This window comes from Phocoena phocoena, chromosome 20 (assembly GCF_963924675.1).
Source record: "Phocoena phocoena chromosome 20, mPhoPho1.1, whole genome shotgun sequence".
Taxonomy (NCBI): domain Eukaryota; kingdom Metazoa; phylum Chordata; class Mammalia; order Artiodactyla; family Phocoenidae; genus Phocoena; species Phocoena phocoena.
In genome coordinates, this window is record NC_089238.1 from 23,351,422 (window position 1) to 23,367,865 (window position 16,444).

The following is a 16,444-nucleotide window of genomic DNA, read 5'->3' on the forward strand; positions in this document are numbered from 1 at the left end:
AACATAGTTCCTACCTTCAAAGAGCTTACAGTCCAGTTGGGAGATAAAATGTAAGTCAGGAAAACAGAATTTCTGAAGGTAACATATAAGTGGTATAAGTAGGAAAGACACTATGTTTTACAGATTTCAAGGAAGAAGATTCTGTTGGAGGTTAATTAAGAACAGATATTCAAATGAAATGAGAATTACATTCATCCTTAAATGGCCCATTCATTATCAACCCAAGTTTATGTATCAATGAGAAAGGGAGCAAAGGAGTACAACAGCTGCCAAGTACTAACCAGAGGTGGATAAGCTAAACAAAAAAGGAGAACCCATTAGAGATCATTTGTTTCAGTTACTCTTACAAAAATGGAATGTCTGGCTTACAAAAATAATATACATTTCTTTAAATTATTGCCTTTCTTTTCTATAACTTTAGATTACTACACAAGAAAAAAACCCCAAAACTCTGCATTTGGGTTTTGAGCTCTCAGCTTTAGAGCTCTCTTCTTATCACTGATTTCTCTATTCACTATTTGATATACTGACCCTGATTCCTACATACTTTGTATAGGATACCTATATATTTTAAGATATTAAACAATTTTAAAACACTTTTCTTCTTTGTTTCTCTAAGGATACTGCATATCTGCAAGTTAGTTTCTTAAGAAATCATTTCTAACATTTACAGAGAAATGCATTGCTACACTGATAGCATGAAGACTACATGCTTGAGAACATGAATAAGTAAAATTTGCCTTGTGACAGGCAGTTTTCCAACCATTTTAATACACCATCATCCACATGCAGAAACATGTTTCTCCTACCTACCATTATTAAAGTATCTGATATATTTTTGAATGATTTTTCTACGGAAATCTTATTTACTTGTCTTAAAACTTAGGATTCCCCTCCAGTCTTACTTAGTACCTGAAATTACACTAGAGATGCATCAAAATTGCCAAATTTCTGACAAGTGTCAAGTGAATTTGCATTCTAGAAAGATTACAGCATCGGGTACAAAGTGGACATAATTATTCTTGAATGAATGGAAAAATCTCTCTTAAAATACATCAGCCTCATCTAACATAAAGCTGAACATCAACCTATTAAATGACTCAAGTGAATGAATTACCCCAGTGAAGTTCTGTTAAACTCAATAAAATATATTTAGAAATGTTTCCAGATACAGGCATACTTTAGAGATACTGCAGTCCAGAACACCACAATAAAGTGAGTATTGCAATAAAGCAAGTCACAGGAATATTCTGGTTTCCCAGTACATATAAAAGTTATTTTTATACTATACTGTAGTCTATCAAGTGTGCAAAAGCATTATGCCTAAAAAAATGTGCATACCTTAATTAAAAAATACTTAATTGCTGAAAAAAAGTGCTGTCATCCTAAGCCTTCAGCAAGTTGTAATCTTTTTGCAATAGTAACATCAAAGATCAATAATCACAGATCATCATAATAAATATAATACTATGGAAAAAGTTTGAAATATTGTCAGAATTACAAAAAGTGACACAGAAAACAAGAAGTGACCAAATACTGCTGGAAAAATGGTGCTGATATACTTGCTTGATACAGGGCCGCCACAAACCTTCAATTTGTAAAAAAAAAAAAAAAAGCGCTCTCTGTGAAGTGTAATAAAGTGCAGCACAATAAAACAGGTATGCCTGTATAACTTCATGATGCATCTCCACCAAGAAACACTGAATACTCCCCAGGTGACAGCCTCCCATTTCTAAGATGCCACATTCACCATGAATCTCAGTATAAGAAGAACAAAACCCTCTTCTAACTGTAAGAAAAACAGAATCATATATTCTTGCTACAGTGAGAGCGTGCAGAATACATTATATATATGACATAATTGGGGGAAAAGATAACACTTTATTGAATTTATCTTTCCATCATTATCATTGCTTATTCTTTACTCCATTTGGCAGTACAAACCTATAGGACTTAATTTCAGTGTCATGTACATATTTAGTATTTGATTAAAATGATTCAATAAACTTAATCATCACGATGTTATTACTCTTATTAGATGACATATTTTAAAGTGATGCATGCCTACACTTATTTTCAAAGATGAAGCTGCTTTGTACCTATTTAATGTAGGAAAGACAAATGTGATCAATAAACTGAGAGAGGAGAACAGTTTGGTAGAAAGGGAAGTAGACATGTAGTTAGATGACGTGGTTCTAGACCTTTCATTGATAAGTTGTATCACTTTGGAACAGCCACTTACTGCTCTGGGTCTCTGTTCTTCAACTGTTAGAAGGGGATAAATGTACTGTGTACTTGCAGGGTTCTAGAGAGGATCAATGGAATGAAACATTAGGAAGAGTTCTGCAAAATGTAAAGTTATCAGGCACTTTTAAGGTATTTTTATAATGTCAGTCCTGTGCTTCTGAGCTGCAAGTACTCTTTTCATGGCCTGCTATTTGAGACCACTCCACTCTGTCCCATTCATTACCATGCTGTTCTTACTTGCCTTCATTGTAGTCCTGCAATCCAAAATTGGGCCAACCCACTGCTACAATTATAACTATGTCTTTTACCTTTTCTTCCACCTGCTTGGTTTCTGGAATGACTGTGCAATGACTTAAGGGTCCAAGTTTTAGAGACAGATTTCCTAGATCAACTCCCAGCTCCACTGTTTCCTAGCTTAGAGGTCTGAACAAGTTAGTTCTTTTTTTTTTTTTTTTTTGCGGTATGCGGGCCTCTCACTGTTGTGGCCTCTCCCGTTGCAGAGCAGAGGCTCCGGACGCGCAGGCTCAGCGGCCATGGCTATGGCTCACGGGCCTAGCCGCTCCTCGGCACGTGGGATCCTCCCGGACCGGGGCGCGAACCCGTGCCTGAACCCGTGCCTCCTGCATCAGTAGGCGAACCCTCAACCACTGCGCCACCAGGGAAGCCCTGAACAAGTTAGCTCTAATGTAAGCATCCGTTTACTTATCTCTAAAATGAATTTTTACAAGGTTTTTGTGAGGATTAGTAAAATAATCCATATAAAGTGCTTATTAGCTCAGCATATGCACAAATATGTATGTAGTTAACATTATAATTGGTAGTAGGAACGCTAGTATTAATACTATTATTTCTGCTACCCACCATTGAAGCAGCTAACACACTGCCATTGACAAGGGATTTGCCATTTTCTGCTTGAATTCCAGCCACAGGTGCTATGTTGTAACAAGTATCTTTACATGGAGGACCACCTATGCTTTGGCCTGCAGGTTTTAATATTTACTATTAAAACTGCCATATTTATAATGTTAAAAAAATGATCAGGAAGCAACATAGGATGACTATCATGTGTCTACATCTTTATTTGCATAAAGCAATGGTTCTTGACCAGAGGTGATTTTGTTTGCCAGAGGACACTGGGCAATATATGGAGACATTTTCATTGTTACAATTGAGAGGCAGCTTCTAGCATCTAAGTGAGTAGGGGCCAGGGGGGATACTGCTAAACAACATACAATGCACAGGACAGATCTCCACATTAAAGAATCATCTGGCCTATGGCCAGCAGGCACATGAAAAGCTGCTCAACATTACTAATTATTAGAGAAATGCAAATCAAAACTACAGTGAGGTACCACCTCACACAGGTCAGAATGGCCATCATTAAAAAGTCTACCAATAACAAATGTTGGAGAGGGTGTGGAGAAAAGGGAACCCTCTTGCACTGCTGGTGGGAATGTAAGTTGGTACAGCCATTATAGAAAACAGTATGGAGGTTCCTCAGAAAACTAAAAATAGAATTACCATATGATCTAGCAATCCCACTCCTGGGCGTATACCTGGACAAAACTATAATTCAAAAAGATATATGCACCCCTATATTCATAGCACCACTATTCACAATAGACAAAACACGGAAACAACCTAAATGTCCATCGATAGATGAAAGTATAAAGAAGATGTGGTACATATATACAATGGAATATTACTCAGCCATAAAAAAGAAACAATGCCATTTGCAGCAACATGGATACAACTAGAGATTCTCATACTAAATGAAGTAGAGTCAAAAAGAGAAAGACAAATACTATGAGATAGCACTTATGTGTGGAATCTAAAACATGGCACAAATGAACCTATCTACAAAACAGAAACAGACTCTCAGACATAGAGATCAGACTTGTGGTTGCCAACGGGGAGTGGGGGAGGGAGAGGGATGGACTGGGGGAGTTTGAGGTTGGTAGATGCAAACTATTACATTTAGAAGAGATAAACAATAAGGTCCTACTGTATAGCACAGGGAACTATATCCAATCTCCTGGGATAAACCATAATGGAAAAGAACATAAAAAAATGTATATATATGTATACTGAGTCACTCTGCTGCACAGCTGACATTGGCACAACATGGTAAATCAACTATACTTCAAAAAAACTCCAAAAAACAAAAACAAACAAAAAAAACAAAGAATCATCTGGCCTAAAATGGCATTAAGTGCCAAGATTGAAAGTTTCTAAGGGTGGTGGGTGTTGTCCATGGGTCTAGCTTTGCCATTCCCCTCTTAACTCTTTCCCTTCATGATACTTATCTATTCTCTTCCTTGAGTTTCAGTCCTACATTCCTAACCATTTCATTGATATGTCTCTTATCTAAAACAATTTTTTTTCCTGCCCCAAATTAGATCTTCCTTTGTCTTTTCTGTTACCCTTGCATTAACGGTCATTCTGTCTTCTCATACCTATCCCTTCTTGTCTATTCCCAACATTCTACTCCTTTAATCATCCACCTCTTTCCCAGGATATAGATTCTACCTAAGTCATCCCCCCACCTCCAGATTTCCCATGCTAACCTATCTGATATGCAATAGCCAGACTAACTGCAATAATGAAAGCTCTATTTATCTCATGCTCAGTCATAAAACCTTTAGGACTTAAGCTTCTCAATAAATTTTTAAAAGATCAAATTACTTAGTTTAGGAGTCAAGACCTTTGCTGATCTTGTCTAAACCAATTGTTCTAATCTAACCTTCCAGTATCTTTTCATATTCTGGCCCAAACCAGCCACTTTCTACTCTATGTCCTGTGTTTCCCATGCATGCCCTTGCCCTCTTCCTTCTTCTCACTTTCAACCACTAAAATCCTGCTCATCTGTACCAGCCATTTCAAATACACATCTTCCTTGAAGCCTTCCCGGATGATCCTGGGTGGTCCAAATGGAAGCAACTGCTCTGTCTTTTAACTCCTTGCAGCATGAGGTTTGTACCTCTCATCATACCAGTCAGAGTTACCTACACTCACATCTTAGCCCTCCTCCTCGTCTTCTGTCGACTTCTGATCTCCCAGAGCACCTACCATGGGGCTGTGCCCAAACTACCTAAAAAGATTTGCTGCAGCGCATATTCTTCTATTAGCTAATATGGTTTTATAGGGTTTGAGGGTTTTTTTTTTGTCAATTAGTGTGTTACTGTGAATTGTTTGCCCAACTTCTAATTAAAAATGATCCTCCCATTTTACAAAACCTACACTTTATCTGAACAAGTTAATTTTGAGTCTACATTCCCCTTACTTTGTACTAATGACTTTTATATTATTGTTAACGTGAGTACCTTATTGACCCAGCTGTTTTACCACATGAAAAACCTTTAGTCTCTACTGTCAAATAGATAATTTATTTTCTTTAAAGAAAACAAGAAAGGTAAAAAAAGAGTCCAATCAAAATCGAGTCTCTTCATGAAGATTTTTCTCCTATTGAGTTGCTTCACTTTATGACCTTTAAATCAGCCTAGGTTGAGAGGAAATAATATACCCAAAAGTAGTCTGTAATTTTATATATATATATTATATTTATTTATAATGAGGCTTTTCTCCCCCTGATGGATACTAGTTTGTTAATCAAAATGATTGATTTTCTCATTTTCTAATACCTCAAGATTCACTTGAAGTATTGTTTTCAAGGCTACCTGAAAACGAGTATCCTCCACTAGTGGAAATTTTCATTTATGGTAATCATTAAAAATATAACTGTATTTCTATCATCAGAAAAACAAATACAACTATATTAAAAAATATTGTACATTAAACAAAGATAAATCTTTCTGGTTTAGATGTCTTTCTTTTTCCTTGCCTCATAAAAAAAAGAAAAAAGGATCAAATTGCTTAGTTTGGAAGTAGTTAGTAGTATTTAAAAGCCCTAATCTTGTCTAAACAAAGCTCTTGCCCAATCCTAGTTTCCTTCCATGAAGAAATCTGAGTCATGACTCTTCTATAAGAGATGGCTGATAATGAGTCTTCTTCCATGAGCCTGCACTTTACATTTTTAAAAATCTGTTTATTTTTCACGAGTATTTTAACAAAAATCTACAAAATGCTATGGGTTTAATTTAGATTGAATAAAAGACAATCTGGAGTAAACAGCTGGGAAACCAAGTGATCTCAAATTAAAATTTGGTGTGTAATGTGTGCCAGGTATTTTACACACATTGTTGCATTTAATCTTCACAGTCTATGAAGCTGACATGACACTCTTATACCTGTTTTCCATATGAGGAAAGTGAGGTTTAATACTCGACCATTATTTGATGAATGTCACTCAGTTGGCCAATTTGGCTTGTCCTCAAATCCTGTCCTCCATTATGTACCTATAATTCAACTTTAAAAATCTGGGTAGTCTATTCTTCATTAATTAGTATTTCATATAATCTACATCAAGCTAAAAATAAAGTAAAACCATGACGTCAGTTTGGGAATATTCTACTTGCAATTAAAAAACTATATTGCCTCGTCAACTTGCCAGTAAATTTAGTATCTGTTGTTCTTATTTTTGTATATACGCCTGAAGGCAAGTAGGAAAAATTAGTCTTTTAAAAGGGGTTTTCTTCATCAAACCATCATGCTGACAACTTAAGTGACAGGCATCTCTCTCAACAGCTGACAGCCTAGCAGGGGCCCTGTTAACATGCGCATTAGGGAAGACTGATTGGTTTAATTGGCAGGTCATGCCTAAAAACCTGCAGAGAAATTGATGCTGAAAGAATCATTTCCTTCAGCAATATTCAGCAGTTTGAATGCAGCAATGCAACCAAAAGCTCTTAAAGTTGTCCTATTTATGTTGAAACCAACCGACCAAGTGATTACTTTCATTTTACTTTCTAAGACTGTGTGCTTTTTTTTACTGAAAGCCATCATTTAAAAATGCTTCAAAGAAAAGATTTCTTACCAAATTTTTCCATATCTCAAACTGGAAGGTACTAGAGGCAGACAATGTCGTGAGGAATAAATCTAGGAGGAAAATAAGAGAATTTTAAGTTCTGTTACTGATGTGTACATTTAAAAACAGGAAGAAGTACAATACATAAAAAGTTTTAATACAGTTGTACTTAAATGTATTTAAAATTATATATATATCATATATATATACTTTTTTGTACATCGAATGATGTTTATTGATAGTTTACATGATTCAGATCTAAGTGTCATCAATGGTGGGTAATGTGACCCTCTTACAAGATCAAGGATGAATGCTACTGTTGTTTTTTTTTTTTTGGCTGCACCATGTGGCATGTGGGATCTTAGTTCCCTGACCAGGGATTGAACCTGTGCCCCCCTGCAGTGAAACTGTAGAGTCTTAATTAAACACTGGACCACCAGGGAAGTCCCTAAAATTACATTTTAACGAGAAGAAAGAAATCAAAGAAAAGAAAGCAGATGACCCTGTATTAGTACAATTAAGGAAAATGTATTTAAAGGAAGCATTTAGTATTAGTCCTTCAAAAGCATTTTTTATTTTTAAGAACAATTATGTGTACTACTTTTTTATCTTACACATTTTAATTCTAAGGTAGGCTACATTTTTAAAAAAGATATTCTAATCATAATCACATTTTGCTTTCTCACCCTAAAAGCAACACTTACCTATATATCATAGGTTTCATCATGATTTTAAATAACAGTATTACAGCATCCACAATCTTTGGCACTCATGTTAAGTGAACAATAAACTGTATTTCAAATTTTAATAGAATTGTCTTCATATATTCCAACTAAAAAAGTTTTATTAAAAAGTGCAAGAATTTTAATAAAATTTTTTGAAAAACAGTAGGTTGACAGTCAAATCAAACAACCTATTAATCCAAAAGCCAGGTAATCTGCAAGTCTATTCTAGTAGCAGCATTTACTATGTTTGATAATGGCAATTTTACTTAATAAATAGAGAAGTTTTAAAATGATGAGTTGACTCATAGGAATATTAAAATGACATTACTATTTTGCGCTTTAAAAAGATGAACGTGGTATAAAGACCACAACTACCTTTAAGAAAAGTTTTTTTTTTAAATCCCATTAAATGTGTTTAGAAAACTATCATTGATATGTTAATGTTTTCTGTAAAGGCTTCATGTTAATTTAATGAAGCTAATTTATGTAATAATTACAATAAGAAAGATTTTCATAGAATCCTAGGAAAACTAAGTAACCTGTTCACTTTTATTATTAGTTGAACTCAAAACTAAGTGGAACAACTGTCGATGTCAATGTATCAAATATCTCTGCATTTATTTTCACCACACTAAAGATGGATATAGAAATGTAGTCTTTTACTAAGATAATTTCTTTAATCTGTCAAACATATACTCCCAATGAAGTGTTTATTTCCATACTCCTCTAGGAAAACTCCCAAACAATATCTGCGATTTATGTGATGATATACCTACAACCAATCTTCTCTCCTTCGCCCATGTATCCTTCACACTGCCATCAGCATGATTAAAAAACAAAAGTGCAAATTTGATCTCATTTCTTCTCTTCCAGGATATAGGAATAATCTCATCATCTGTCAGGTGAAAACCTACCTACCTACATTTCCAGGCTCATTTTTTGCCACTGCCATGATGTTTGTTGATTCTATTTTCACAGCTTCATTGGCTATTTATTAAGACTTTGAAAAACAGTCAAGTGACATGAGGGATTGTAAGTACCTTATAAAACAGATTTTAAAAAAATTTCATTTCATCATTCAATTATATAAAGAGGTTATAGAAAAATAAATAATTCATTATGCGGAGAAAGAAAATTAGAGACAATTAATTATTAAAAATTCAATATGAAGAATCATGCCTCAGACTTTGAATGAAATGAGAATGAAACAACAGCTAGAAAAAAATTTTAGTCAACAAAGCGATAAAGTTCTTACCCTCCCACATGCCACGGGGCAACTGGGCCCATGTGCTGCAACTATTGAGCATGTGAGCCACAACTAGAGAGCCCGTGAGCCACAACTACAGAGCCTGTGTGCTCTGGAGCCAGCATGTCACAACTACAGAGCCCGCTCACTCTGGAGCCCGTGCGTCGCAACTAGAGAGCCCACGTGCTGCAACTACTGAGCCCCTGCACCACAACTAGAGACAGAAGCCCATGTGCCACAACGAAGAGCCCACGCATCACAACGAAAGATCCCACGTGCTGCAACTAAGACCCGACACAGCCAAAAACAAATAAATAAATATTTTAAGAAAAGAGTAATTTACACAATAAAACGAAAGGAAATGTACTCAATAAAACTAATGGATGCTGTGACATGCCACTGAGATCCCTCACAGAAATGAAGGGCTTATTCCCTCAGCTGCTGGAAATGCTGCTGGCAGACAGCCCTAAGAAACCAGCCCTTTGGAGGACAGTTTTGGCTGAAGAGTACTACCTTGCCAAAGATTGTGACCTTTTCTGTGCTAGCCTGCATTCAATAACTAGTCAGTTCAGAGGAATAAAGACTAGACCCCCTCACCACAACTCAGGACAACTCTGCAGGGCCATTCCACATTCAGAGGTCCCAAGGTCAGCTGAGGCTTCTACTGACACTGAATCATAGTCCAACTTTTCCCTTCCACTCGTACTGACTAGAGCACTCCCTAAAACAAACTTCTTGTACACTCATCTCCATCCCAGAATTTTCTTTGCAGGGAACCCAATCTACAACAGTTAATACCAAAAGTGATCTGAGAAAGCAGACACTAAGATTTTGGAGTTGGATCACCTATCATGGTACTGGCAATAAAGATTCCTTCACTGGGGGTAAGCAGTGCACAGACAGCCACACTGTCTTTTACTGATGCTGTCTTGGGTAGTATTCTGGTGGAAGGGAATGTTCCACTGGGTGTGATACTCGAGGCTTTTTGAGAAATATTAGATAAACACTAACTATAAGGACAGCAGAGTTTGATGGCTATTGCTAAGCTCAATTTAGGAAATAAAGGAAAGACACAAAGGTTGAGCATGATTAATGAGAAATTAAAAGCTAAATGTGAAAGCCAGAGGGCCTCTTCGAGAGCAAAACAAGAGGTTCTCACCTCCAGTAGCAGGAGGGCAAGGAAAGCTGACGACTAAGACCAGGACTTAATGGTAAGAGTAGAAGAGCTTCCAAAAAGGTTAAATTCTCAACCTAAGCAGGTCTGCTATGTTAAGGTTAGAGCCCTAGATGGGAAAAAATGATATTTGACCCATGGGATAGGTAACCTGAAAATCATGAATCCCAAGATTCACTTGAATGGATTTTCAGAGCCTGCAGGAGTGGACTGTTAAAGGTTGACATTCCCTCTTGTTTGAAGATGAAGGAGAAGTTTCCCCTAAAGGCTAGAGCTCTCTCTTATTGGAAGATGATGGAGAAGTTTCTAACTGCATTGGGCAACATTCTTCCCACTTCCTACAATCTGTCCCACCTTCTCTGCTGTCACTAGGCCAAAAAGTGGGGTTAAATTACAAGATAATCTAACCAGGAATGTGTGCACATTTGAGGGAGAAAGGGACTACAGCCTGAATTAAGTGCAGGACCTAGCTAACATGTACTGGCATTCTGAGAGCACTTGATCAAGGTAGGGGTTAAGGGGTGGGGTAGGGAAGATGGGGTGCAAGATGAGGCACAATAAGGAGTTGGGGGTATGGTGATTACATTGGACCTCATCTACTCTAGAAGTGGCAGCAATTCATTTTATAAGAGTAGATACATATTCTGGATAGGTGTTTGCCCTTCTTGTTTTGAAAACTAATTTAAAAATGCTAATAGAAACAATATGATGATAGCTGACATCACTGGTATTCAGTTGAAGAAATAATCCTTACCAAAAGATTGCATTATAAGTTAGTTGAAAAATTCAAGATATAAACCCCAAACTCAATTAAATCCTTGTTCATTAGATTCTTTTAACAAGTAAAATAGTGAAAATAGTCTATGTTCATGCAGTCTCTTCTCCTCAAAATATAGACACATAGTCAAGTAAGTGTGTACAAAAACTTTAAATGGTTTATGCTTCAATTATCTCCATTCATAGCGTGAAAGGATTAAACTACTGCATTTTAATCCTTGCCAAGTGCAGCACAGCCTTCCTTTCAAATGAAGAACCCTTTCGTTAATGTTGGCATCAAAAGGAAGCCTTAGGAGTTTTAGAAACTTAAATTGGAAGTTGGACTATGTGAACTAAACCATGTTAGGAAAAATCAAAACAAAGGTTAATCATTAATAATGGACACCTAACATCCTTTTGATATGGTATAAAGGAAGAGATTAAAAATTGTGATTTCTGGCACTGTATCCCCTTCAGTGTGACATCTCAACTTTTTAAGAAAAATATTCCAATGGAAATTTTTAAAAAGTAGTATTCGTAATGTCATTTATAGTTCCTGCATGAAGAAATTCTCCTTGGATACTGAGTCACTGTATTTCCAAAGGAGTTTACGGTTCATTTGGAAAAAACATAGCTAATAAAACATTTTTGGTATTTTCTAGAAGCATCAGACATTTTCACAAAGAATGGTTCAAAGCAGTATTCTGTACTGTTTCTATGCTTGAGCCAGGAGGATCTGCCAAGTTCATGTTTACATCTGTTCTGTAGTACTGTCCAGTCTTTCTTAGTCCCAGTTACACTAGCGAAAGGGCAGCATGAGAGTGTAGAATAAAATTATCTTTCATCTGTTTCCACTTGTTCATAAAACAGTACACCGAAGGCTATGTAACTGCTGAAATCATTAAGATAAACCAGCTAATGCCAACAACTCTTCCCTTTTGCGGCAGCAGTTTAACTGCATTCTGAAGCTCAGAGGTCATCAACTCAAACGCTGTAAGGCATGAGGCTCTAACTTAAAGAAGTTAAGAGGTCCTGGTACAACCAAGATGATCAAATAGTAAAAAGGCACAGGGCATACAAACTGACTAGAGATCTCAGGATGGGGGAGACAGTAGGAAGTAGGGGACTGAGAGGAACTAAAAAGAGTCCATCACCGACCAAAGAGGACGGCAACTAGTTAGCTCCAGCCAATTGTTGTTGCTACAGAAATATAATTTTTAAATATGGAAAATCATATTTGAGAAATATTGAAATATAATTCAAAATATTTTAAGCAGCATGGGAAAAAATTAAAAACATCTCTGCAAAGTCAATTTGAGGTACTAGATTAAAACCTGATAGATTATTGCTTTGGTTACATATTTGTTCACAGAGAACTAACCCTACTTCCTATATTCCCTATACCAAACACTGCCAGATAATATTCTGTACTAATGCACTAATTTAGTAGATGGTGAGGAACCTGTTTGAATGGGTCCCCATTCACAAGATACTATTCTAAGGAAGAAGTCCAAATTTCTAAGAATCATTTTAAAATTTCAATTTTAAGTTCATAAACTTCTATCTAGACTTCCTTTCCCTTTCTTTCTCTTTCCTATCCTGAAACATTGGGGCCCAAATGAAGATTCTCTACGCTTAGCAGAGAGCTCTGACTAGACACTTAGACACAATACTCTGGAACACAGGTACACATTATTATAAGACTAAAGGCCCTTAACGCTGGGTAAACAATAAACTTACTCCCACCCTGCCTTCTCTTATCAGTCAAATCATCAGAAGTATTTTTGTTGTAAGAAAAAAAATAGGTTAGATTGATGGGAGCCTGTTAAGTGTCCTGAAATTGAATGTTTAAGGGGGTTATAATTTTCATTTGAGGAGTATTATTAACAAGTGAGAACTGAATATATTCTAATCACTACATTTTTATTATAGGGAATTTATTTTCTATAACTTGGATGTTAGATTTTTAAGAGAAATGTAATCAAGGTAATTATGGTAAATTAGTGATCTTCAAAGACTTATTAATATTTTGAATTCCGTAGTGTTAGATGAATCTCAGTTGAAGTCATTTATCTCCTCTACTCCTATGAGATCGGGGTCTTAAGGAATCTGGGGGAGTTTGCAATTATTTATTTGCTTTTTGTTTGTTTGTTTGTTTAGGCTGTGCCGGGTCTTAGTTGCAGCATGCAGAATCTTCACCATGGCATGTGGATGACTTCTTAGCTGTGGCATGTGGACTCAGCTGTGGCATGTGAACTCTAAGCTGTGGCATGCACGCAGGATCTAGTTCCCCGACCACAGATTGAACCCGGAACCCCTGCATTGGGAGTGCAGAGTCTTACCCATTGGACCACCAGGGAAGTCCCCTGAGTCCGCAGTTTTAATTTTTCCAATCTTGTAATGTTTCTATGGGTTAACACACATTAATTTAAAATTCCAATATGAGAACACACTTCATCTCCTAGAAGAATCCTCTATGTTCCAGAAAGTAAAGAATTCATTAGAGATTATAATACTTAATGATGGAAAGAACTGGAGTACAGGAACTTGGCATTAATCATCACTAAGATTTTCAGATTTTCTATTAGCTCTCATTAAAGTTAATTTTCTTGAATGAAGGTTTTATAATACAAATTTTAGAACTGCATTTGGCCTGATGATTTTTCTTAGGGCAATGAAATCAGTCTTCATACATTTGGTTTATACAATAAGGCTACCTACTTCCATTAGTCCCTTTCATTCCTGATCCTTCCTTATCAGGTCCACTCATTCAAAAACAAATGTTAGGTAAAGCTTATCTTATTAATGTAATATACACACTAAGTGTATATTACAAATTTATACAAACGTATAAAGATGTCATACTTGCTAATTATTTAGAAGCCACCTTCACGAGCACGACTATCCAAAACCAGTTCTTCAGGCAGGTGAAACATGGCATCTAGGATTTCTGAGTACCTATATTGATGTTAAAGGACCTTTCCACCAAATTTATTTTTTATGCATTTCTGTCTAATGAGTTGTTTGATTTTTAACAGAATTCTTAGTTTTCACTACATGATGGGCTCCTACTCAGGGGCTAGGGTTAGAGAAGAAACCTCAACTTTGCGCACAAAAAGAGTGGCTAGACATTTAAACCAAATTCAACCTAAAAATAATTTATTTAAGTGGCATGATTCAATCACTGTGATAAATGCTCTAAAATTTATGAGTAGAAGCTGTCGGTCTCTGATAATTGCTATGTCAGACTGAACTGCAAAACACAATACATATGGGTCAGCAGAGTTTAGCAGATTATTCCTCTTATAAATCCAAGAGAAGAAGAGTTAAACATACAAAATGAGTTATTTAAAATGATTCAAACTCAGTTACTCAAAAGCAAATCTCTGACAGTAGGCAGTTACGCCCCATCCTCTAGAAACTCCTGATTTCTGTACTGTCTTCTATTCTTAACTTGTTTTTCTAAACACCAGAGAGGAACTTTCTGCAGACTAGAATAATAGTGGACTTAATGAGATAATTTATCTATATTATTTCTGTGCATCATTTTTGGAACATACTAGAAGGGAATATTTTTGCTGAATCTAGAGCAGTGCAGTAATAAAATGCTTGATGTGTAATAAATTCCAATAAATTGTTAAAAGTAAAGCAAAGCATTAACCTCCCTGGGCTTCATTTCCCTGCCTTTGAAATGGTGTGATAAGACTAAATGATCTTTAAGATTTCTTTTGTATCTATCTACCTACTCATTCAACACTTTTTTTTTTTTTTTTTTTTGCGGTACACAGGCCTCTCACTGTTGTGGCCTCTCCCGTTGCGGAGCACAGGCTCAGGACGCGCAGGCTCAGCGGCCATGGCTCATGGGCCCAGCCGCTCCGTGGCATGTGGGATCTTCCCGGACCGGGGCACGAACCCGTGTCCCCTGCATCGGCAGGCGGACTCTCAACCACTGCGCCACCAGGGAAGCCCCATTCAACATCTTTTAAGCATATCCTATGTGCTTGGCACTCAGTTAGGTATTGGTTAAACACAAATGAGGCATGCTCCTTGCCTTTGAGAACATCTGTCTCCTTGGAGGAGACAGATCTGGAAAGAGCACATGGCAATGGCTCAGCTAGAATTATGAACATATAAGATCGGGACTGAGTTAACAGAGGTACTGTTGGGGGGAATTTGGGGAGGGCTTCACTTAGAAGATAACATTTCTGCTGGTCACAAACTTAACAGGTAATTAGTTTTAGAAGCAATACATCAGTGAAATGCTAATGCTACCAACACATGTCATTTTACAGCATATAAGGCACTTTTTATAGGAATAAGTTAAAACCAAACAATCAGATCATTAAGAAACTTCAAGTTAAAGCAACTTGTTAAAATAATGAGACATACTCATGGCCTCTAACTCATTCAAAAACAAATGTTAGGTAAAGCTTATTAATGTAATATACTAAGTACAATTACAAAAATTGCTCATATACCCATTCCAGCCATATGAAATCTGAAGTTAATGATAATTCTGATAATTAAATAATTTTCTCAAGATTATGGAATTAAAGTAGTCTCTAAACTTCACATGTGAAATTAGAAATATACTTCTCTTAAAGCAGAAGTACAGTAAGTACAGTATTGATTAAACATGAAAAGTGTATATGAAATGCATTAAAACTTCCTTTCAAATAGCTACATAAAATAATTTAAGAAATTTAATGTTAACTCCAAAAGTATATCTTTAACAATATGGAAAACACACAATTGTAATGCAAATAGTAAGCCTTATAGTTACTAATAAAACTCTAATTTTAAAACTGTCTTCTCTGTCTTTTGTAATGTAGTGTAGAATGCTATTTATAGGTCATGTTAAGAGTGCTCACTTCAATAAGAAGAGATTTAACCTTTCTTTTTTAATGTCAAAGGGCTTTATGTAAGAATTGGAACTTAATCATTTAAAACTAAAAACCTAATTAAAACACTGTACCAAAAATAAGAAGGAATGGCTTGTTAAGCCAGATAGGAAAGTTCTATTGATGCTTTGTAAATTTATCATATTTAATTTATACAATAATCTCTAACAGAGCAGAATAATCCCATGTTATAATAATCCCATATCCACTATAAACCTTCAACCTGAAACAGCCCCCCTCCCCAAAAGTATGAGCAACAAAATTCAATGCCATAGGTTTAAACAAAATCCACCATTTGGCATTATGATGGACTACTTTTAGGTTGGCAGAAGACCACCAAATGTGAAATTTCCATCTCTGCAATGGCATTGTGAGGAGCTAGTACTGCAAACTTGCTCCCTAGCAAAACAAGCATAACTGGGGAAAATCATTGAAAAACCCAACCTTCTAAAGTCTCTGGAAATTGTTTTA

General features: G+C 36.1%; 1 protein-coding gene across 1 annotated transcript in view; it reads right to left on the reverse strand.

Annotated features, from left to right (window-relative positions):
- The window catches only part of ITFG1 (integrin alpha FG-GAP repeat containing 1), a 241,383-nt gene that overhangs the window by 165,813 nt on the left and 59,126 nt on the right, over positions 1-16,444 (reverse strand). The window contains exon 7 of the mRNA XM_065898764.1: positions 7,181-7,242. Within this exon, the coding sequence (XP_065754836.1) occupies positions 7,181-7,242 (62 nt within the window). The remainder of the gene's footprint in view (positions 1-7,180; positions 7,243-16,444) is intronic.